This window comes from Azolla caroliniana, unplaced genomic scaffold (genome assembly GCF_043228905.1).
Source record: "Azolla caroliniana isolate FFs.n. ecotype wild unplaced genomic scaffold, voAzoCaro1.0.p SCAF_7, whole genome shotgun sequence".
In the NCBI taxonomy this organism is placed as follows: Eukaryota; Viridiplantae; Streptophyta; class Polypodiopsida; order Salviniales; family Salviniaceae; genus Azolla; species Azolla caroliniana.
In genome coordinates, this window is record NW_028230442.1 from 19,392,232 (window position 1) to 19,418,187 (window position 25,956).

General features: G+C 42.2%; 1 protein-coding gene across 1 annotated transcript; it reads left to right on the forward strand.

The window, feature by feature from the left end:
- Nucleotides 1-8,170: 8,170 nt before the first annotated feature.
- On the forward strand, nucleotides 8,171-14,721 carry LOC147862215 (uncharacterized). Its single transcript, XM_087323075.1, has 2 exons — nucleotides 8,171-10,290; nucleotides 12,270-14,721. The coding sequence occupies exons 1-2, from the start codon at nucleotides 8,205-8,207 to the stop codon at nucleotides 14,438-14,440; spliced, it is 4,257 nt and encodes a 1,418-aa protein (XP_087179201.1). The 5' UTR covers nucleotides 8,171-8,204; the 3' UTR covers nucleotides 14,441-14,721.
- Nucleotides 14,722-25,956: the final 11,235 nt, after the last annotated feature.

Sequence of the window (25,956 nt, forward strand, 5' to 3'; positions counted from 1 at the left end):
CAACGGATCGCCGATCCACCTCCGGCTATATGTTTTCCCTTGGTAGCACGGCTGTTGCATGGAGCCGCAAAAAGCAGCCAACAGTGGCCCTTTCGAGCACTGAGGTTGAATATCGGGGCACTACCGTTGCCACCTGTGAAGCCATTTGGGTTCGGCGATTGCTGCAAGACTTGCGGATCGAGGTGCCGACACCGATCCTAATCTACTGTGACAACATAAGCAACATGCAGCTCGCCAAGAACCCGGTATTCCATGCTCGCACAAAGCACATAGAAGTGCACTACCACTTTGTGCGTGAGCGTGTCCTGAGCGGTGAAGTTGAACTTCGATATGTTCATACGGATCGGCAAGTTGCTGACATCTTCACCAAACCACTCGGATCGGACAAGTTGTAGCACTTCACCGAAATGCTTGGTGTTCAGCATCTCGACCTGCCACACTTGAGGGGGAGAATGGGCAAAGACACCGGAATGGGCAAAGGCAAAGAAACTGCCCATTGTGTCGGTGAGGGAAGAACCGACAAAGGGATAGACAAGAAGAAGAAAGGGGCCGAATCGACAAAGGAAGTTGACACACTCGACGTGCCACACTTGAGGCAGAGAACAGGCAAAGACACCGGAACGGGCAAAGGCAAAGAAATTGCCCATTGCGCCGGTGAGGGAAGAACTGACAAAGGGATAGACAAGAAGAAGAAAGGAGCCAAGTCGACAAAGGAAGTTGACACATCCGAACAAGTCGGAACAAGCAGCGGCGGCAACAGAGTCAAGAAGGACAGAGCCGACCGGAAGAAGAAGGCCAAGACCCGAACATGGTCCATTGTGGTGAAGGGCCCGGAACCGGAAAACGAATCGGGAGCAACCGGTTCGGACAAGAGCTGGAACAAATTGGAGACAACCGATTCGGTTCAACAGACGGATTCGGAAGAACCAGATCATTTCAAGGCCAAGAGGACGAGAAGGCAGCGAAAGTCGACGCCAACATGAAGGAATTGGCGAATCGGCAAGCGCCGAAGTCACAACAGTGAGGGAGCTGAATTGGGCTTGTTGAGCAAACAGGCCGACCGAGGAGGTCGGGGTGCGCAGAATCAGAAGGGTAACGACAAATGGGACCAGACCGAACTAGGAGCGCGATCGAGGCGGAGTGACACCCGAAGGAGCCGGGTGGAAGGACCTCAAGTTGAGCTTGTGGGGGAGTTTTGAGCGGCAAGCTCAACCAGATCCAGATCGGTTGAATAAGCCTGAGCCAGATCGGCATCCGGAAGGATGAAGTAGGATCGGTGAGATGGATCGGCAAGCCGATGAGCAACTAAGCCGGTGAGCCGGTGAGCCGGTGAGCTGGATCAAACTGTGACCGGAAGCCTAGTAGTAGCCTAGACTACTAAAGAGTTAATAGTTTCGTAGTTAGTGTCAGACGCTCGAGTGAGCATTGAAGTACATTGTACTTATGTCAGTCCTCTTAGGACTTCTATAAGTAGTGCTGTTGAGCACGTTATATGTACAGAGGACTATTCTTGTTTTATATAGGTTTATGTTGTTCTACTCTTTCTCTGTCTCTCCCGCGTACTATCAAGCTCTCCATTAAACCTACATTTTTGTGTTCGGTTTTCTATTGCTTCCGTGCGTTATTCATTTTTACAGAGAGTTAGATATTAAGTTGGTTGAACACATGATTGAGTCCCATTATCACTCGTTCACGAGTGATGTTGAACCACCTTTGGCTTCAACCACAATATATGAAAATGATAAGAACTCTAAAATTTGGAGGTTAATGGGTGTAAATAAAAGTCTTGTTTCTGATTCACGGTCAAAAATTGAGCATTTTATAAGACTTCCTTCGGCTGGCACGGACAAGGATCCTTTACAATGGTGGAATGATAATAAATCTGCAATGCCTTCACTATATAGGATGGCATGTGATTACCTCATTATACCAGCATCATCAGTACCCGCTGAAGAGGCTAATTCAGCAGCAAAAATGACCTTTGATAACAAGATCAAACTACATTCATGCACTTTCAAAGTTGAAATGTGCATTCGATCATGGATGGATGTTTTAAAAGAATGTGATGTTTAGTTGACAGATAATTTTCACACCACTTATGAAGAAGTAACAATGAATTTGGATGATCTTGTTGCTGAAGACGAGGTAATAGATTACATATTACATGATAGTCAAAGGAAAATTAAGGTGTGCATACTTGTTACTTGGTTGTTTTTTATTTGAGTCTTTACTTAAAATATTTTTATTAATAATTACTTGTTTTTATGTATTTTATATGTATAGGAATCATGTTGATTTTTGACAAGTTAATGACAATAGTGGTTGCAATTGGAGATCCTCAAAGTCATTGTAATTTTTATTACATAGTGTTTACTATTTTGTTTTTTATTCGATTCTTTAAATTTGTTGTTATGAATTACTTAATTCTTTTGGGTATTTTATACTTTCAGGAATCCCTTATTCAAACATTGGAAACAAAAAGCTGGATTAAGTTTATAGATATGGTCCTATGGATTTGTAACTCTATTATATGGATTGTTTTTCTAAGTTTACATATATGGATTGTTACATACATAGATTGATCCATGCGTAATATTCGTGGTATTCTACATCCGCAATATTCGCTATATTTGAGAATATAAAACGGCCCCAAGAATATTATAAAACCATTCGTTTAGATGTATACATACATACATACATACATACATACATATATGATATATACATATATGTGTATACACACATATCACTCATATATGTATATACACAAATACATCAATAATTAATTAACTCACTAATATAATAATTAATTAGTTCACTAATACATTAATTAATTTACTAATACATATCTTAATTTATTCAAAAATATTAGTTATTAAGTTAATTATTTAATAATAAATTAATTAGGGCTTCTACTAAACTTAGGGTTTCAGTGAGAGCGTGAGTTGAGGACGTAGGGTTTCAGTGAGAACAGGATGTAGGATTAGAATAGAGCATGAGAGGGAGTTGAGGACGCGGGCTCAAAAGAAAGTACTACTGTCTAAATTAGGTTTACGACAGAAATTAGGGTTTTCAGCCGAAACCCTAATTTTCTGGCCGAGAACAAGATGCAGAGGGAAGCGAGGGCGGACAGGGAGTAGGGTGAGGCTTCCTTGCTCTCTGCTCGTTGTTCGTTCACTCGCTCAGATGAAGAAAAACTGTTTTTTATTTTTTATTTAAAAAATTCAAAGAAAAAAGAAAACGAATATATTTATATGTATTCGTATTCCTATTCGTATGGATTCGTGGGGTAGGCCCCACGAATGCGAATATTTCAATCTATGGTTACATATATAGATTTGAAGTTTGAACTCTATTGTGTAGATTTTTGTTATTAATCCAAAAAACATTTATATTTTTATGTTATATCTTATCATTTTTCACAAATTTGCAATTTTTAGAAAATGTGTTGTAAATTTCTGTTATTTTATAGTGTTCTAGTCTTTGCTTTGGTTCAATTTATAGTTTCGTGTTGGTTGGATTATGTCAAAAACAATTTGGTTTGGTTTGGTTCTAAATTTTACGTAAACGGTTTGGTTTCTCCTACCTATTAAATGGTTTGGTTTAAATGGCTTCAAAATTTTTAAATGGTTTGGTTTGGTTTCAAGGTCAAGAAAACAAACCGAACCGCGCCCATTACTAGTTCTAGTCATTGAACCTCTCAACACATCGTATGTGTTACAGAGGGGAACGGGTAGATTTTTTTTTCAAAAGGATTTCCTTCATTAGTATTAAGAAAAGTGCCAGAGGGCTACAAAAATGTACAATCATAGAGTATTATGTACAAAAGAAATGGTCAGGGCAAGGACAAGGGATGTTGATATCTCCATAACGGTCCTTTAGAGGAGACTGTGAACAAAGGAAACTTTCTCCATAATTGCAGTAATTTTTTTCTTTTCTTTAGAACAACCTCCAAAGAGCCTAGTATATTGTCATATTGCCCCCACACAACCACCAATAAGCTCCCCCATAATTCCAGCAACATATTTGAGAGAAGAGGAATTATGGACTCATATGGTCTTATACAACGATACTTCCATAATATCCATAATGTAATCGTAGATATTGTTTTCCATACATGGGCTGCACGCATTTGCGCACGAGGTTGCTGAAAAGGGGAGACAATAATTAGATGTCTGTTGATGACTATCATAGCCTTCAGAGCATTATCTACTTCATACAACATGAGATTGGAATGGAGAACCCCCCATACCGTTGATCCCCAAGAGAGGAGGCAACCTGCATTAATTGTCAGGAATAAAGAGATAACTTTATTCCATACTTGTTGGGCCATTGAGCATGACCAGAGAGCATGCTTAGTAGTTTCCTGCATGTCATCACAATATAAACATTGTCTAAGACTAGTTGCCACATCTCATTTCAATCATTGACCTACTGGTAGTGTTGCATGTAGTAAAAGCCATCTGAAGAGAATATATTTGCTTGGTCCCTTGAAAGACCAAATCCATGTCCAATATGCCTTCAAATGAGTGCTCGAAACACCCCACTTATTCCAGTGCCTTGGAGCTACATGAGTTAGAATATTCTTAGACATGAGTAAGGTTCTACCCAATTTCATGTTGTACTAAAAGAATGGAACTTTCTGCAATGGATCCATCATGGGATTGGTCTAGAACCACCCCCTAGGTCCCACATCAGCCTACTAACTGGTTGTCGTGCATATAACCAGAGCGTATCCCACAATTGAGCTATTCAGGGTTGTGGATCCGGTAGTTATTTCTTACCAGATTTGGCAATCACCCGAACTGGCACAATGAGCAGGTTCTGTAATAAATTACTTGAGGGTGTATAAGGCTGCAATTTATTGTCCTGTTGAATATGGAAATAAAAAATACATCCATCTGCAGAAATTCCTTTAACATAAAGCATCATGTCCTTCATAAGGCATCCAAACCACATATGCTCCTGCATTGGCTGAAGTTGCGCAAAAGATTGTGAGAAAGGCGTTGAGATTTCTGTTGTCATTGTTTTTGCCCCATATACCGAGTGTAACTACTTAAGCTGATGGGGAACGGGTAGATTTCAATTAAAGAGTAGAACATAATTATGAAGTGTTCATACTCAACTTCTTGGCTTCTCCATCAACACTTTTTTATGTATATCAATTAAACACGAACATTTTTGGACATCATCACCTTCATCACTAGCCATGTTTTGTGAGTTTTTGTGGTCCTTTTTTTGTCTTGTTAGTTGGGTTGAAGTTATTAGAGCCAATTTTACTTTCCTCTTTACATAATACTCTAATATAAATGTAGAGTAGAACTTTGGTTTATGAATTTTATACGTTGATAGCGAATTGTTTATGGGTCACTTGGTCCCATGGTTTTTCATCCCTCAAGGGTTTTCTATGTTAAACGTTTTGTGGCCCATCATGCATAATTTGGTTGTTTTTCTTGAATAACTTGCACAATATAATCTTTGTTTCATAGTAAGTGGTGAAGTGTTGTCATGAATTCTATCACGTGTTCATGATCCTCTCTTCCCTTCTCTACAATTTGTTGAGAGTAGCAACGCCACTTTTCTTCATCTGCTTCAGCAGCAACGTCGGTCCAATACTTCGTAGGTAATAGCTCTTGTCTTGTCAAATTGATCTCCTCTAACCTCTAAGCCTTGTAAGCCCTATGAGCACAAATTATTTTTTTAAACCCTAACTATAATTTTCTACAAGCCCGTGAGGTTGAAAATTCAGCAAAAAGAAAACCCAAGAAAAACGAAAGAAGAAGAAACCTTGAAAAATTAGACCATGCCTTTTCTTATAAACGAGAACTTCATATCTTTGGTTTCTTGCTCTAAGTCAAGTTACTTAGTTTTATAGTTGAAGTTACTTAATGCTCTAACCAATTGAACAAATTGGACGAATTTATGTTCTTATTTTGGTTCTAACCAATTGAACAAATGCTTTTGATTGATAATTATCCGTAGAGTTACCTAGTCTTATAATTGAACTAATGCTTTTGATTGATAATTTTCCATAGTTGTGCTCTTAGGTAGGTGTAGTACAATTGTACACGATCTTATTGCTAGTACCCGACGTAGATTTATCTTAACGAAGTAGGTCAATATATATACAATGTAGAACATATACATATCATCCAAACGATGCACTAATTAGCATGCAATGAAGCACTTAGCAATTACTTAATTGAAAAGATTATATGCAATAGAATCAAACATTAGTAAAGCTTTATTAAATAACCATACACATATGCCATATAAAAATAATTCTTTTTGTTGCTATATTTACTTATTCCTTTTACATGATTGGCACGTGCCCACCCCACTATCGGGTGCTAATGATATAGACATTGATCGGCTAACCAACATTTGTTCTCATCCTAAAATAGTACTCTCCAGTTTAAGAATAGTTCATTATACCTATTTTAGACCTAGTTGATACCGTATGGCCTTTGAGTCATGTACACACTCATCTAACATTCAACACTTGTGGAGAGTGAGGGCAAGAGGTCACAAGGTTAAAACTCACTTGGTAGGAAAAATCTTTTCAATGCTTATTTTTCCAAAGTGCGTAAAAATGCCTAGATTTGACCAATTTCCTTTAACATCTAAAGACAAATGGTCCATACATTCATAAATAATGGGTCAAAGGTGATGCCTATGAATTTGAGATAGCCACTTTCCATATTTAAGTGATTGATAATGGGAATAGTTATCAAAGAAAGAATTTGTTCGGAAAAAACCATCATATCTACATTGATTAATATGAAAGTCACAAGCTTTCAATGTTGTTTTCGCAACTAAATATGGTTATTCTTTCACTTAAATTTTTAGCAAAAGATGTTAAGGGAGGTCTTTTGCTAATCGAAGAGTTGAAGTATGATTAATGCACAAAGATCTAATCTCTTAAGATTTTGTTAAGTCTGATCTTCTCTAGCTTGTGTGTTTTTTATAACCACGGGAGTTGAGGATATACTCAGGATTAGTGTTATGTATTCACGATTTCTATTGGAATCTTACTTCTTTTCTTACATTGCTCTAAGGGTGCATGTGCTTAGGGTATTTCGTTGAATTGTACTTACTGAGAGTTTTCTATTTCAGTGTAATCAAGTCAACAATTTTTTATGAGAAAATTGTCTCTAAGGATTCGCCATCTCAAGAGGATTTTTTGTAACATCTAAGGACAAATTGTCCATATGTAGACAATCTGCTTATAGTGTCTATCATCAATTACAAAAGGAATGATTGTCTAAAACAAACCTTTACATGTTAGCTCAAATGGTTAGAGCATCTTGCTAGTAATGTAACAATCCCAAATGGGTTGTGTCATTTCTCTATGGAAATGATGCAATGCTCTTCTAATGGGATGTCATGTCCATTTAGACAATGTTTATATAAAATTATTAAAGATTTGACAAAGAGGGAAGCCTATCCATGAATGTCGGGAAAAACAAATATATGATACTCAACACAAAACAAGTAGAAGCTACCCATTGCCAAGTTAAAGAAGGAATGCTCTCTTTGCTAACATGACACACAAAAAAGTAAACAAACTACAGGACGCAATGGTGAACGGCAAAAAGCAAAAAGGAAGAAGGAATTGCATCTCTTGGAACACCATTTTGCACCAAAAGATCAAAGGAAAGGCAAAAAGCATCGGAAAACAAATCCTCTACGACAGACAAAACGAAAGATTTCAGTAAAAGCAAAAGCTAGAAAGCGAAAAGCAAATGTAAGTCCACTAAAGAAGGACACTAGAGTCTTAATAGAGAATCCAAAACAAACATTTCAATGCATTTGAAAACATCTCATCATTTGATAAGAAAGTCAACCATTCCTTAAGAGTGAAGAAGCCCTTTAAAAGCATCTCTTTTATCGTCATCATGATTCATCATCATCAATCTTTTTCTTCTTCTTGTCATACATATCTAAGCCTCCCCTGTTTCTCCTTTGCTCTCACATACATTGCTAACAACCTTCCCCTGTTTCCCTTTCTTCTCCACAATGGGCTCACATTTCTTCCATCTCTCACATCCATATCACCATCATCACTAACTACTAAAATCCTGATAACAAATATCATTACATCTTATCTAGTTTAAGCTGCACTAGAAGAGGATGTAAAGATACATGTAAACATAGATATAAAGATGCTTCAAACTACTGCTTTGCATCTATCCACTTTAAGCATGGTTAGACCCATCACCATCACCATTACTAGTACTCTCTATTGCCTTCTATTTCTCCTCTCCTCTCTTGGACTGCTACGAACCTCCGATTCTTGCACAAGAGGAGATGCATATGCCCTTCTCCGCTTCATGAATGCTGTCAACATAACATCTCTCAAGAAGGGTTGGGGTTTAAGCAACAGCAATGGGAGCTGTTGTGATTGGGAAGGTGTGATTTGTGATGCTGTTTCTGCACAGATTCTGGGCATTTCTCTCTCCAGCAAAGGTCTATATGGGAGTTTATCTCAAGGATTAGCCAACATTCCATCTCTCCAAGTTCTCGACGTTTCGAATAATTACTTATATGGGCCTCTACCAAAAGATTTCTCAACACTCTCATCCCTTCACACTCTTGATGTCAGTAGCAACAATTTTTCAGGCCAGCTCTCTGATGTATTAGTGAATTTCAGCTCTTTGCAAGTGCTTAACCTCTCTACCAATGGCTTCAACGGTAGCTTGCCTTCCTCTTCTTTAAGGAATTTGAGCCTCTTGAGGAAATTCCTTGCTAGCAACAATGATTTTAGTGGAGATTTGCCTCTCATCCTATGCCAAACTGCCCCACTCCTTCAAGAGATGGATCTATCCTCTAACAATTTCTCAGGAACAATCTCAAATGTTATTGGACTTTGTGGCTCTCTCCAGGCATTAGATCTTGGTGATAACAACTTGGTGGGTAATCTACCCCAAGGTCTTTACAACCTAACCGCATCAACAATGCTTCGCCTCACACGTAACCGTTTCAATGGTGAACTAGATAATGCTATCGGCAACCTAATCAATCTCTCTCATTTGATGTTGGGTTCGAACAACTTCACCGGACCACTTCCCTCCAACCTCTCCTCGTGTACAAACCTAAAGGTATTCACCGCAAACGTAAACAAATTCAATGGTTCATTGGATGTCATTCGATTCAATGAATTCTTGATGCTAGAAAATATTGATCTCAATAGCAATGCTTTTGTCGGGTCAATCCCATCCTCATTAACTGAGTGCGCAGCACTCAAGAGCATAAACTTTGCAAAAAACAAACTTTCAGGGGATATCCCATCGTCTTTGTATCGATTGAAGAACCTAACCACACTATTGCTAGCAAGCAACAACCTTAATGGGAGCATAAGATCCCTCGACGCCACTGAACATTTGGTGAGTGTGATCTTATCCAGGAATTTGTTCAACGAGGCACTACCCAATACGATACAAGGGGTAGCTAATCTACAAGTAATTGCCCTCGATGACATCCGTCTCTTTGGTTCCATTCCAAAGTGGTTGAAGAATTGCACAAAGCTACAAGTGCTTGACCTTTCGTGGAACAACCTAACCGGATCGATCCCGCAATGGATAGGGTCCTTTCCACATCTTTTCTATTTGGACTTATCCCACAACTCTTTCTCTGGAAGTATACCACCCGAATTGTTCTTGTTGCCCGCGTTGATACATCTCGATAACAACCTAAACGGATTGCAAGGAGTGGTTAGCAACCTTGCCATAAAACAAGAAGTTCATGTCCCACAGCTACAATACACACAAGTTTCAGCTTTTCCACCCTCGATTGACCTCTCCCATAATCACCTCCAAGGTTCTATACCTTCACAAGTTGGTGCTTTTGTCCTGCTTTTCGACATGTATTTGAGTTTCAACAATTTGTCGGGGAACATCCCAAAGACGATCGCCAATATGACCGATCTAGAGAGACTCGATTTATCACACAACTCTCTCACTGGTGGAATACCTTCGTCATTGACGAAGCTCACTTTTCTAGTTGATTTCAATGTTTCATACAATCAACTCGAGGGTCCAATACCTCTCGACAATCAATTCTTGACATTTTCATACGAAAGTTATGAAGGGAACCCACGTCTATGTGGTGCTCCTTTGCCTTCTCCATGTGGGAATCATAATGCCACCAAGTTGGATCCCCACTCCTCTTCAAGGAGGAGAAAAAGCCCAATTAAAGCTACTGATATTTTCGAGCCAATTGGTGTGGTCATCGGTTATGTTGCATTTCTTGTGGCGTGGTTTACTTTGAAGCTCACTAGAAGAAAGATTAGATAAGATTGGCCTACACCCAAAGTCTGTAAGTAAGTCTTGTTTATCTTGAATAATATGATGGATTTTTTGGGGGTGAGGGGAGCAAAAGAAAACCCATCCCACCTTGGAGCTTCTCTTTTTTTATGGCAATAAAGGACATCCAAAGACTCATGGTTGATGCTCCTATAAGCAAACCTTTTGTGAGTTCTACATAACAAACTACGTTCAACAATGGGCGTCTTGGATTTTCTTTCATATGTACACACATTATATAAACATTAAATACATAATCATGTTTTATGCCTTCTTTCTCATTGAGTATGAAAGAATGATATGCCAAATTCGTCGTTTTAGCCCTAAGTTCTAATATATTGTGCTCATCAATATTCATGTTATGAGGTGACATTATGCTTCAAAATATCAAGCTAAAGGAAATAACATAAAACAATGTGAGAAGAAAGTAAAGGAAAGAGCCTTCAAATATCCATGATGGGATAATATAAGATCAAGAATAAGGAGACGCCCTAGCGAGGAGGAACATTTTTCAAAGAAAGAACATATATACCTCATGGTTTGGATGCCCTAGTTCCCCAAGAGCTTCAATATGTGATGCTACCTTAAGTAATAAAGAAGGATTTTTCTATTGTGCATTTGTTGTCGACGAGAGAAAGAGAGAATCCTATTGGACATATTTGATCTTCTAGTACGATAATAAATTCTATCTCTCTAAAGATTTTGTATACAATACTTGAGGAGGATTCAAAGCACATATACAAAACACTTAAAACCTTAAAATAATTGAGGATCTAATTTGTGACATACTTTCACATGTACTTCATGAAAAGGTTATCTTTTTCGTCTCATAGGGCATATTGATTTTCCAAAGACGATAATAAAATCTATCTCTTCAAACAATTTCCAAAGCGACAAATCCAAAATTTAGACAAAGATAACAATGAATGACAATACCATGATTCTCTCACTACTAATAGAACTCACAAAAAGGCAAACAAATGATAGAAGCTAACAATCAACAACAAAGAGCAAAATCTAGAAAGGAATTCCCTCTCCACTAACATGATTATGCAAGAAAGGTGAAGAAAAGGAAAAAGGTGAAACGCAAATCTTGCTCTATTAAGATGGCAAACAAAACAAGAAAGTATAGCGCGAAACAACAAAAAGCAAATTCTGGTCCTAGTAATAGTCTAATAGACTCTTAAGACTATACATATAAACACAATGTTTGGGTGCAATATTGCTCACATCCTCAAGTATAATGTCGTTCTCAATACACCATGTTTAATATTCAAGAAAATTGACATTCATCCTACATTTGTTCTTAACAATTTATTCTATAGTTTTTAATCCTAGGCCTGAAGTTGTGCGGTCTAATTTCGGATAGGCTTGCTCATGAGGCGAACTCCACAACATCCTCTTGTTTGTTTATACATATAGAATTAGAAAGCAAAGCATTAACAAAATCACAACACTATCAATTTCATAATGATCATCATCATCTTTCTTTTTAAAATAAAGATTCACATTGGTAACATAACCATCATCTTCCTTGTTTTTTTTTATAAAATTAGAAGGCAAAACGTTAACAAAATCATGACACTGCCCATATCATAATCATCCTCAACTACATACAGCCTTCCCATGATTTTATAGAATCGATACATTTTTGTCATTTGACCATTGACACATCGCCAAGCATCGTCCCGCTTCTTGTTGTCGTGTCGCATCCTACTATTGGTTGCGAAATTCTGGCAGCTTTTCAAAATCTTTTGAAACAAAGACCCATTCTTTGATAGCAATGTCAATCCTTCCAAACTATCACTTTCCTCCCCAGTTTCTCTGTTGTTCTCACGCACAACATATGTAAAGCCTTGCTCTGTTTCCTTCAATATCTCCTTTCTCCTCAATTCACTAGCATTTCTTGCATATCCCCACCACCATTATTACTACTGATAACAAATATCATTACATCTTATCTAGATTCAGCACTACAAGAAGATGTAAAGATAACATGTGTACAGATGCTTCCAACTACTCCTTTGCATGTATTCACTTCAATCATGGTTAGACCCATCACCATCACCATTACTAGTACTCTCTATTGCCTTCTATTTCTCCTCTCCTCTCTTGGACTGCTACGAACCTCCGATTCTTGCACGAGAGGAGATGCCTACGCCCTTCTCCGGTTCATGAATGCTGTCAACATAACATCTCTCAAGAAGGGTTGGGGTTTAAGCAACAGCAATGGGAGCTGTTGTGATTGGGAAGGTGTAATTTGTGATGCTGTTTCCGCACAGATTCTGGGCATTTCTCTGTCCAGCAGAGGTCTATATGGGAGGTTATCTCAAGGATTAGCCAACATTCCATCTCTCCAAGTTCTCGACGTTTCGAATAATTACTTATATGGGCCTCTACCAAAAGATTTCTCAACACTCTCATCCCTTCACACTCTTGATGTCAGTAGCAACAGTTTTTCGGGCCAGCTCTCTGATGTATTAGTGAATTTCAGCTCTTTGCAAGTGCTCAACCTCTCTACCAATGCCTTCAATGGTAGCTTGCCTTCCTCTTCTTTAAGGAATTTGAGCCATTTGAGGCTATTCCTGGCTAGCAACAATGATTTAAGTGGAGATTTGCCACTCAGCCTATGCCAAAATGCCCTCCTCCTTCAAGAGATGAATCTGTCCTTGAACAGCTTCTCAGGAACAATCTCAAAAGGTATTGGACTTTGTGGCTCTCTCCAAGTATTAGATCTTGGTTACAACAACTTGGTGGGTAACCTACCCCAAGATCTTTACAACCTAACCTCATTAGTAATGCTTCACCTCACAACTAACCATTTCGATGGCGAAGTAGATAATGCCATAGGCAACCTAATCAATCTCTCGCATTTGATGTTGGGTTCTAACAACTTCACCGGTCCACTTCCCTCGAACCTCTCCTCGTGTACAAACCTAAAGATATTCGTCGCAAACGCAAACAAATTAAATGGTTCATTGGATGTCGTTCGGTTCAATCAATTCCCAATGCTAGAAAATCTTGATCTCAATAGCAATGCTTTTGTTGGATCAATCCCATCCTCATTAAATGAGTGTGTAGCGCTCAAGAGCATACACTTTGCGAGGAACAAACTTTCAGGAGAGATCCCATCGTCTTTGTATCGATTGAAGAACCTAACCACACTCTTTCTCTCAAGCAACAACCTTAATGGGAGCATAACATCACTGGATGGGAGTGAACATCTGGTGAGTGTGATCTTATCCAAGAATGTGTTCAATGAGACACTACCCGATAGGATGCAAGGGGTAACTAATCTACAAGTGTTCGCCCTCGGAAACATCCGTCTCTTTGGTTCCATTCCAAAATGGTTGAAGACTTGCACAAAACTACAAGTGCTTGACCTTTCATGGAACAACCTAACCGGATCGATCCCCCCATGGATAGGGTCCTTTCCACATCTTTTCTATTTGGACTTATCCCACAACTCTTTCTTCGGAAGTATACCACCCGAATTGTTCTTGTTGCACGTGTTGATACATCTCGATAACAACCTAACGGGATTGGAATCGGTAGTTAGCAAGCTTGCCATAAAACAAGAACATGGTGCCCAAGAGCTACAATTCACACAAGTTTCGGCTTTTCCACCCTCGATTTACCTCTCCCATAATCACCTACAAGGGTCTATACCTTCACAAGTCGGTGCTTTTATCTTTGTTTTAGACATGGATTTGAGTTACAACAATTTATCAGGGAACATCCCAGAGACGATCGGCTATATGACTGATCTTGAGAGCCTCGATTTATCACACAACTCTCTCATTGGTGGAATACCTTTGTCATTGACGAAGCTCACTTTTCTAGCTTATTTCAATGTTTCATACAATCAACTCGAGGGTTCAATACCTCTCGGCAACCAATTCTCGACATTTTCTAACAAAAGTTATGAAGGGAACTTTGGTCTTTGTGGTGCCCCTTTATCCTTTCTTTGTGGGAATGATGATGACACCAAGTCCAATTCCAATTCCTCTTTAGTTTGGAGGAAAACCCCGATTAAGGCCACTGATATTTTCGAACCGATTGGTGTGGTTATTGGTTATCTTGCATTGATAGTGGGTTGGTTTACTTGGGATCTGACTAGAAGAATGATGGGATAAGATTAGACCACATAATATTTGGATGTCTAGTTTATCTTCAATAATATAATGGATTTTAAGGGGTGGGGACAAAAATAATGTCAACTCCAAATTTTGGAGCTTCTCTTTTACATGGGGTCATAAAGGACATCCAAAGTTGGTTGCAAACCTTTTGTGAATTCAATGTAACAAACTATGTTTGATTAGTGCTTGGATTTCCTTTCTTCCATACACAAACATTGTGTTAATGCCGCTAAATTCGTGTTTTATGCTTTCTTTCTCATTCCTTACGAAAGAATGATATGCCAAAATTTGTTCCTTTTGGCATGAAACTCTAATTAATATGTTGTTCTCATCAATATCCATGTTATCTGTTGTAAGTCTACTTAAAAAATCAACATAAAAAGGAAGGAAATAACCTAGAACTAGTCAAGAAGAGAGTCAAGACTGAACCAAATCATTGTTGGAACTCGTAAAGTGTTGCACTTGCACTCAACATTTTGTTGGGACTATCCACCCAATCCATTACATCTTTCCTCCTAATTCAGGATGAATCATTGAAACTATATTCCTCAAGTAAATTTTGTTCAAAAGTTTCCCAATCCGGGCTTGCAACTTGTATTTCAAGATTTCGAGAATGAAGACACAAAACTATGACCCTTGCAAAGCTTGACCATTGCATTACAATGAAAATGTCCCTTATTCACATTTAACCTTTGTAGACCTTGAGGTATCATGTCACATCCTTCCCATTGGAGTGACCATTTGTATCCACGATCTTTTCAATGACCTTTTCACGATCATTTCTCTCACAAAGCATACGGTCCATCATCATGTTCATTACTCAAGCCAAATCACCATTCGAATGACCAACACTCAATTCACCAACCATCCTCCCCCAATACTCTTTCACATTGGGTTCACAAAATTTATCTCGTGATATTACATGCATACGTGTGCTACTTGAGCAAGACCATCGGGGACTTGAACAAGAGAGGATGGGATGTTAGGTGACTCGAAGGCTCTTGGGTGTTGAACGATTGCTAGACTTGAAGGATCACTAGAGTTGAAGGCTTGTCATAGTCAAGGGAAATGCAAAGTCCACAGGTGCACAAAGTCGATGGATGAGCAACATTGAGGATGCGCAGGGTCAAATGGACCAAAGGGTTGAAGGGAGCCTAGAGTCGAATGGTGCGTAGAGTTAAAGGTAGGTCAGAGTCGAACATTAGGGAGAATCGAATATTCGTTAGAGTCGAAGGCTCCTTAGAGTTGAAGGTCTTTAGACAACTCTCACCAAAATTTGCATAAACAACTCCATTGATTGACAGAAACGACACATAAACCAATAACATTTAAGAGTAAGAAACTTGGCAATCCTACTCAATGTCAAAATACCAATAGAAAAGGAATTGTTTGTAGTTATCCATGCACTAAACTCATGGCACCATTACCTTATGGAAATCGTTTTGTGGTAACTACGGACCACGAATCCTTGAAATATTTTAATGACCAACAAGACTTAAGGGTTGTAAAGCACGATAAGTAGATTTCATCCAAGACTTTGATTTTTCCATATGATAGCATAAAGGTTCCATGAATATTGTCGTTGATCCACTTAGTCACATTCGTGAAGTTAACATTCTTAGCTTTATTGAAATAACATCACATCTTTCTGATCACCTTTGAGGAAAGTATCTTGATGAGAATTATTTTGCAAAACATTGGGCAAGAGCTGAGTCACACTCGCTTTCATCTTCACTTAATTCTATTAGCCTAAGATGGGCTTTGATATACATAACTGCTAAGTGGGGCACCTTGCAATATATAACACCCTAATATACATAACTATGTCACTAAATGTCACCAATGTTAGGTTTAGGAAAATAACTTAGGAAAACCACAATATATTTTGCAATTTTGCTAGGCTTATTGCTACTAAAACCATAATAGCGGTTTCTGAATTGGCTTACCAATTCATTGATGAGTTATTTCGTTTTTATGGGGTACCAATGTTTATTGTGAGCGATCAAGATTCAAAGTTTAGTCGTGACTTTTGGATGCAAGTCTTTAAGAAGTTAGAAACTACCTTGAGCATGAGCTTCACAGATCATCTTCAATTCGATGGACAGACAGAATGTGTAAATCAAGTTAATATCAAGGACATGTTTCAAGCATATGTTGTTGCGAAGCCAACAAAATGGTTACGTTATCTCTAAATTTTGGAGTTTTCTTAGAACTTAACAAGTATAGATCGACGAAATATAGTCCTTTTATGTTGATGTATTAATAGCTTTCAGCCACAAGCACGGACTAATATTAATATACATCATGATGAGTTGCGAAGTATACAAAACTTTTGGAGGGATATGTTGCATATTGCATGAGATAATATTAAAATAGCTCACGGTAAAGGTGTCTTTATGTCAACCATAATAGGCAACCTTGTGTATTCAACCTTGGACATAAGGTATTTCTGCATGTACCACAGAATTTCTAAGACATTGTTTACGGGTAAATGTGCATCTTTGTAGTATGAAATCAAATGTGATGGTGAATTATATATATAATAAAACAAGAAAGGGGATCATGAGTAGGGATCAACAACGGCTCGGCTCAAGGCTAAAATGTTTAGCTAAACCGGTTTTTAATGGCTTAGCGGCTTGACTCGACTCGGCTTAGGCTTGAACCTTGCCAAACCGGCTCAAACCTGTTAAGCTGTTTATGTGATTTACTAGTTAGGTTAGAGAAAAACTTAAAAGTTAGAAATTAGTTAGAAACTTGAGATAGAGATACTGACTCATTGAGAGGAAGCCATAGCCATAGGCAACGACTATTGAATCAGAGCCTACACAGACGTGAGAGAGACAGAGAGAGAGGGACGGAGAGACGGAGAGAGAGAGAGGGAGGGAACTTGTATACTATGTACCATTGCTGAAGTGCGATGTGAGGGATGGAATCTCTCTAGAGTGCACTCAATAAGCTAATGAGGGATGGAACCTTCCTAGAGTGCACTCACTACCATAAGGTACTCATGTATGGTACATCCATTTTGGCTTGGATAAGGCCAAACCGGTTAACCCTAAATGGAACCATTGTTAATTCCTATCCGCGAGTTTCAATGCAAATATATTTTGTTAATGTGCATATTTTCTAGGAAATTACTCGTTTACACATCAATGACACTTGTAGCACATTGTCCATTGATTACACACACACACACATTGTGACACACACACATGGTTATTAAAAACATGCATTTCTTGATTAATTTTCACTTTAGCATAAATGACAATCACTCACTCCATCGGCCAGGTTCCATCACGTAGAGTGAATCTGGTTTTTTGTGTAAATTAGCATTAGTGCTACATAGTAATCTTAATCTAATTTGAAGAGCAAGTACACAAAATAATTGCGGACAATAATATTGTCAAAAGAGCTTGCTATTATTAAACACAACACATATAGGTGGTCTTGAGTCTCAATTGTGTAGTACACAATGCACACCAATTGGTTTTTTATAGTCTCATTTTGTAGATGCATAATATGAAGGTTTTCATGTAAGATAATTATTAATGATCACATTCATACTGACAGACACAATCTCAAGGTGGGTGAACTATTTATTTAGTAAGGGCCATCTCATTTATTGGAGTTGACACAAAGAATAAAAACTAAAAGAAATTTATTATTAATCATAGTTTCTTTTAATATCTCTCTCGTGTTGGTTTTGTTTTTCTCTTGTTGCCTTAGTGATTGATATATACCATAGCATTAAGGTCATAAATTTTAGAGAAGCCATGTTTGATCCTTGCTACGGGGTTCGCCCCATCTCATTGATTGCAATTGGTCTCTCGTGATTCTTCAATTTTTTTTTAATATTTAGGGAGAGGATTAAGCCTTCATCCCCCCTCCCACCCCTACATTGGCAAGTTTTTTGGGTTATGTTTCTAGTAAACTAGTGAAAATATTACCTACACAATACATACTTCAATAGATCTATTTTTAGCAATCAAGATCGAGTTCCTTCGTATTATTATGCCCATGGCATCTTTCGGCATCATTGTGGTGCTCACAATGGCATCTTCAAGTGTCACTTGTTAGAAATATTGAGAATCGATTAGATAGGTAATTAGAGTTACAATTACAGAGATGGATATATGAAAACAAAACTTCTATTACATATTAGAGTAGCTCACAATGGTAGTTTACCCATGCGCTCACACTTCAGAGCTTAGATAGGATATGGACTAGCTCACTACAAAATTAGTGGGGACTGATGATCAATCCAACCACTGTGTAACAAAGTGGATTATATTCTATGTTTGGTCTGAGTATAACATTAAATGTGCAAGTCAGTTGATAGTAGTGGAGATATTCCTTTTTTGTCAACTGACTTGTCATTTAATATGACCCAATTCCCTAGATATAGGCCAGTGCTAGATAGTACTTATCTTGAAGTCAATGGCACATACTTCAAGACTAAGTACATCATAACTTGCCCACAAAATATTCTAGTTGACTTGATTAGCCAATCCTATTACCTATTTCGCTCTTTCCTAAATACATTGTGTCCTACACATCTACGGTTTCCTAGATTAACACCTTATCAACCCATATGGTCGAGTTGCACACTAGCCACTCCTCATTTGGGGCACTATCACAAAATGTGTCCTCTAAGAACACATATGGGGATAGATTTACAACTTCAAGCTGATTGTTGTCCGCCGGAATAGTAACCGAAGGACAAGCGCGTAGGAATAAGAAATAATATAAGATCATAACGCATGTAACAGTTCATGCAGGAAGCGTGAACAGCTAAATAGACCCAGCGTATATAAAGGGCAGAAAACCTCTAATAGAGGGAGCGTGTAATTTTGGAATGTAAAGAAGCGTATCGTAATAGAATTCTATCTTCTTTGAAAGTCTGTATATAGCTACGGCTAATCTACTGTGTGTCTGGAATATCTAAGCGTGTAAGAACGTAAGTGTAACCATTGCTAAGGAGTCGGTTGTAGCCATCTCCCTTAACCGTTGATAGGTTACGGGGAACATTCCCCTATGCATTACGCATAGACGCCCCATTCGTTGTTCCACAATCACTTGGAGGTCTAGGTCGAAGGACTGACCGAGGACCATGTTCCTAATCGGTAACACTTTTGGCACGCTTGGTGATCTGTGTCTTCTCACAGATGAGCAACGACGAATGGATGTTTAGCCGCAGACGCCCCAAAGAACCAACACGACAAGACCGGCCAATCACACGGTCCGTCACATGCCAGGCAGAGGAACACGCGCGGCAGAAGCCTCGCCTTAGCGACCTTAGTGCTACCTGTCGTGATTACAAAGGTGATTCTTCATTCTCCAAACACCTCGACGATACGCGGGGAGCACGCTCACCACAACCACCCTATGGTCTTTCCCGACCCGCCGTAGCCCCCAGTATGGCCTTTGCCTATCCCCGCTTTAACGACGAAACGGACGCCGCAACCCATATTCGCATGTTCCTTAATGTCTAGAATGCGAACCACATGACACATAGGCTTTCGGAGATGGTAGCGCACCAGTCGAAAATGACGGAGTTCGGGTTAACATTGGATGGGCGAGCGGCGTTTTGGCATTCACAGATGGACTTACCAGGAATCACAACCTTCGATCAGCTGCGCTCCGTTTTCTTGCGGTTCTTCCATCGGAGGGTTCCACAACGCGAAATCCTCGGACAGTTCTACATGATTAAGCAACTGTCGACCGAGACGATCGCAAACTTCAGCCTATGTTTCCAAAATTTACGGCAGAAACTAGAACGGAGCCCCGTGGAGGACGAGGCTCGAGAGACATTTCTGGCAGCATTACGCCAACCCATCCGGGCAACGCTCAACGACAATAGCGTGAAAGGGGAAACGACGGATATGGTCATTGAACGAGCGTTACAGCTCGAGTTGGATGACGAGGAAGAAAGGTTTTCTATGTCCTCCTAACGACAAGCGTTACCCCAGGACGAGGAACGCCAGTTTCGTCAAGCAATCCAGTGCACGATTTGCTTGAACTCGGGGCATTCCGCAGTGCAGTGCAACATGCGAATCCACTGCCCAATCTGCCACTCAAAGGCTCACACAGTCGAACAATGCGAATACAATATGTTGAACAAAGCCGCTCTCACAGTTCGCAGCATGGACACACAGCGTCCCCCACGCCGTACTGAACAAAGGCGGCAAGAAGACCGACCACGGTATATGGATCGCAACCCATGGGACAACCAGCACCATCAAAATCGCCGAAATTACAACGATTCCGAGGAAGAGAAGCCAGAGGATGAGGATTATCGTGGACATCCGAGTTATGCTAAAGGGGGCCGACGCAATGAGAATCACCGTCCGACAAACAAACATGGCAGCTTCAATGGTTATCGTGGGAAGCCGTGGCAATATCGAGATCACCGGCGTTACGACAAAAGCTCGGGAGATGAGCAACACCAAGAACCACGACGGGACCAACAATAACCACCGCGTGCATTCCGACAAACAAGGCCGGACCGGGAGGAGCAAGTCGCACCAGGGGATCGGCACACACCACCAAGAGCCAACAAGGGTGAATCAAGCATCCATTGTTTTATTTGTCAGCAGCCTGGACATTATGCCACGCAATGCCCAGCACGCAAGGGCAAGGGGCCCGCTGTCAACACGATTACGGCGGAAGTACAGCAAGTCACGACACGCCAGCAAACTAAAACGGTTGATTGGGCTGCACAAGACGAGATACGACGACAAGCCCAGACATGGGTGGAAAAAGCAAATGCGACCAATACAGAGCACATGCGGAAGGAGTCCGCGAATACAAGGGAGAAAGCAGAGGACGAAGGACCGGTCCCGGACCCCATTTGGCAGGCATACGCGGGTTGCGAGATAACGTTAACAATGGAGAAGCTACTGCAGCTAGTCCCACGCTTCTGCCAGACCATAGAAGAACGGGTGACGGGCATACCTGGGGTCAGCGTCGCTACAAACCTTACAGACGTTAGCGATGGCCTACCTGTAGTGGGTCACCACAACCCGGCTATTACATTAATATTACACGGACAAGAAATTTCTGGATGCGTAATCGATGGCGGCTCAGGCGTCACTGTAATTAGCGCGAAAACTTGCAAGCAGTTGGGCATTTCAGAATGGGAGGCGTGCCCATTCTGGCTCCAAATGGCAGATACTCACTCAGTACGACCATTGGGCTTAATTCGCAAGATAGGCATTATCGTGGGCGGACATCGCTTCGACATCTCGGAGGTCGTCCTCGCCTTGGACGCCCCAGGGGCGTACCCAGTGCTTCTGGGCAGACCATGGCTTCGGGCAACAAATATCAAGTAGAGCTGGCAACACAAGTGTATCAGTTTCCGACACGGACGCACCAAGGTTCGCGTACCTACGGAAGGAAGCACGCCACAACCCAAGGGTATAACACCATTATACGCAGAAGATATAAATATGCTGGCTGGGGTGGAGCCCACCGCAACCACCAATCTCCTTCCCACGAACCTACTCTGGCGATGCCGATCTTCATCTCTACTGCCTTACGCCGATGGCTTGTGGAGAAACGCCTGGATGGGTACATCTGGGTCGTAGAGGCACCCCCACACCCGGATGCGATGGACATCGCTAGGAAGCTGCACATCGACACGGTCACCAACTCTTCCATCCGGAAAAAGTTGGACCTGTCATCGCTAGGCGAAAGGCATTTCGAAATCCCTCCTACAGAGGCACTGTAGTGATATTTCGGGCCATATTCCTCCTCCGCCAAGGCCTATAGAACGAAGCAGATCCCGGATCCCTTCTTCCGTGAAGTTGCCAAGTTCCTGTTAGAGGTCGGTTGCGTACATGTCAATGCATATGGGATGCCCAAGCAGAAGGCGGGCATCATTATCGATACCTTTGAAGGACGTGCGGTCGATTGGGGGGTCATCATAGGGTCGGCGTTACGGGAAGGCCTACATGCATATCAGGCAGGCAAAGAGCTCAGGCCGATCATACAACAGTACCTTACGGTACTATTCCCACCCCGAGGCCTACCGGCACCACAACCCAGCTAGCCCACGCCCCCGCCCCGATCCGCGAAACGCATGTTAGCGGAGTTAGCGGCCGTAGAGTGGGAAGAGGAACCCCAACCCGCCTAGCCAGACATGCGGACAACACCTCCCGCCCAGCCAGACACACAGACAATGTTATTCGCTTAGCCGGACAAGGCCTAACACAAGGTGTCACGGAGACACTTCACCAAAGGGTGATTACGGCATAGGATTAAGATTCAACGATTACACCGACTTACGTAGGTTACACGATTAGATTGCTTTGGTTAATTACACGCGTAAGATATAACAGTGATTACAGAACGGAAATCAAGACAGAAGTATAAACAACATAAGCTCTACTAATTATCCGCTGTCATTACAATGGGGTCCGGGCCTTTAAATAGGTTTCCGGCCCGTAGTACAAAACAGTGCCTCTCGCACCTATTCGGGATCCGTCCCCTTCATTGTTCACCCAAATTGTCCAAAATAGTTTGTTCAAGAATTTCCACTTGTTCTTCCGGTTGTGGTTGTTGCGGCTGTGCTTGCTGCTGCTGCTGTGGTTGCGGTTGGGACTGAGGCTGCTCCGGCTGCTCTGCTTGCTGCTGCTGCTCCGTTTGTTTCGCTGACTCCGGCTGCTCCGTTTGTCTCTCTGGCTCCGGCATCTCCGTTTGACTGCTTCCGGTCCGGTCTCCTTCCAGTAACGGTTCCTCATCACTGAGGTTGACCGTAACTGGTTCTCGTTCTTTCTCTCCCCGGATCCGGGACCTCTCGTAGCTTTCAAACTGGATCTGCGCCTCCAGCCTGTCGTCGTCCAGCTGAGCTACAAGTTGCCGGACTTGCTCTAGTTGGTCCTCTGCCAAGGCTTGAAAGTCTTCGGCAAGCTCATCTCTTATGCCGGTGAAGTCTTCGGAAGTCAGCATATAGCAATCATCTCCCTCCTTCCGCCGGTTCTCTACGTCAGCCCGGAGCAATTGGAGTTCCGCCGCGTTCGTGGCCCACTTGGTCCACCATTTGACGGACCCGTTGTCAATCAAGCTCTTGGTTTGGTTCAACCAGGCCCGCATTATATCCACCACTTGTCGCTCCTCCTTCAACTGCTTGATGAGATTTGCCGTATCCTCCGCCTGCTCTCTGTAGCGCGTCAGCTGCCCTTGATATGTCGTTTGCAGCCTCTGCAGTACCTCCGCCGCTCTTTCTTTTTCCGCGTGCTGTTGCCTGAGGAGCTCTGTCCGAACCTTCTCCGCCTCTTCCAACCGTCTTCTGTTTTCCGCTTGTTCCTTGGCGAATGCGGTTGCGGTCCGATCAACTGCTTGCCGGAGCTCATCCGTCCGTTCCTTGTGCTCCATTTGCAACCGTTTATACTCTCGGTGCAATTGCTCAAATTCCTCCGTTTTTTGTTTGAGCTTGCCGTTGATCTGGCGATGGTTCCGGTCTTCCCGGTCCTTTACCTGCCGGAGTTCCTCTTTCAGGCGCTCTACTTCTGTTTCGGCGTTCCTCCGGAGCCTCTCCTTCTCTTGCAGCATTTTCTCCTTCTCCTCCTTGAGCCGGTCGTACGCTTGGTGGCCTTTCCGTAAGCTTTCCTCGGCCCGGCGTAGATTTTCAGCAGTCTTTTTGAGTTCTGCCTCCGCTGCCGTCTTCAATTCTCTTTCGCGGCTCCTCAGCGCTTCTTGGGCAGCTAGCTCATCCTTTAAATCCGCAAGCTCTTGGGCTTGTGCCGCATTTCTCTCCGGAACGGTTTCCGTTGCCGGGGTCTGATTGCTATGTACAGGTTGATCTGCCGCTTTATTCTGTACATTGCCCGGAGTCACCGGTGCTTGGACTTGTGTTGTCAAAGCCACTTGAGCCATTTCCCTTGTGACCCTGTCCAAGTCTTGTTCAAGGCTCCGGATTCTGGACCGGGCCGTCTCTAGATCTACGGTTGTGACGAGCAACCGTTCCTGGTGCGCTCTCTCTTCCGCCTCTATATACTCGACCACTCCGGCGATTTGCTCGCCTACCCACCGTAGCCACATGCTACCGGTGCCTTGTTGCTGTACTGGTCGGGTCGGCTCATTCCCTGTGGAATTGTCTGGCCTAAGTGCCTGCATATGCCGTTCTGGTTCTACTCCTTGGCCGCCGTGTGTGTTGGCTGGGCTCGCCGGCTGTTGAGTTCCGGTTCTCGCCGTCTCCGGAGCCGTTGGACTGACTTCTTCTATAGAAGTCGACAAGACCGGTTCCCTACGCACCGGTTCCGGTTCCTCCCTTGTGGTTTGCTCAGGTTGAGTTGGGGGCGTTTCTGCCTCTCGCGGGTACGACCGCTCCCCTCTTGTCTCGGCGGTCCTACTTCTTGACCGTCGTTGGAGGTGCTCTTCTGGCTCCTCCGTTTCCTCTTCCTGTGTCACGGCATGTTTCTGTGCCGTCAAGGGTTCCGGTTCCTTCTGTCCCGATCTCCGTATGGTTATCTTGACGGGTGGGACCGGTGACACCTCCTCCGGTTCTTGGACCCGTTTCTTCCCTCTCGTCGCCTTTGACGCCAGCAGCTGCTGTCGTTTGGACGGCGGCTTCGAGGTGCTTCCTTCCGATACTCTTGGCCGCTTCTTTGGCTGGACGGTCTCGACCGGCGGCACGAGCAATGTTATCCATTGAGCTACGGCGTGCCACAGCTTCCGGCCCTCCTTGCCGTCCTTCCCTCGTACCATGTCGATTGCCATGCACAAACCGTCTGCAATCAACACCGGCCAGTCCACCTTGATCCCTTCATAGGTGGCTATGATCATCCCTGCCCGATTTTTTGGCATGACAGGGGGTCGGGGGTACACGTGACCGTACTCATGGAGCACTCGAGCTATCTCCCTGAATAGCGGATCTTCGCCGCCCTGCGTCCGATAGCCTTTGCCGGCAACAGAGTACTCACCGAAATATCGGATGAGTTGCTCCGAGGTTGGGTTATCGATCTGAAAGATTCCTCCCTCCGGAAGGCCTGTTAGCGCGCGGATCGCTTCCTCGGTGATGACCTCTGTGGCGAGCTCCTTGATGACCCGGTCGGCTTCTCTGTGCGGTGGTGCCTCCATGATGGCCAAGAACCCCTCCAGTCCGTTTTGCCTGAACCATTTCCTGGCCGCTTCCGACAGCGTTTGTGGTTCCATGTCTGCTTCAAGGTCGAGGGAAGATGGCGAAGTAGAGTGGTGTTGAGAGTGAGAGCGAGAGAGAGAGCGTTCTGAGCGCGGGGGTTCTCTGCGTGCAGGTTCGCGTTTGCTCAGCTTCCACTGCCTTGGTGCTTCTGTGCTTCTTGGCTCGCGAAAAAAGAAGGTCTCCATGCGCTCTTCTTTTTCTCTGTGCGTCTTGGCGCCTTTTTTTCGAGCATGCGCACGTCGTGTACCGATTTAGTATTAAGTACGTGGCGGCTCTTAAATGCCCACTACGTACCTTTTCGCTCCTTGCTTTCACACCCGTTCATACCTCGATTTTTAATGATTTTTTTTTTTTTTTTTTTTTTTTTTTTTGA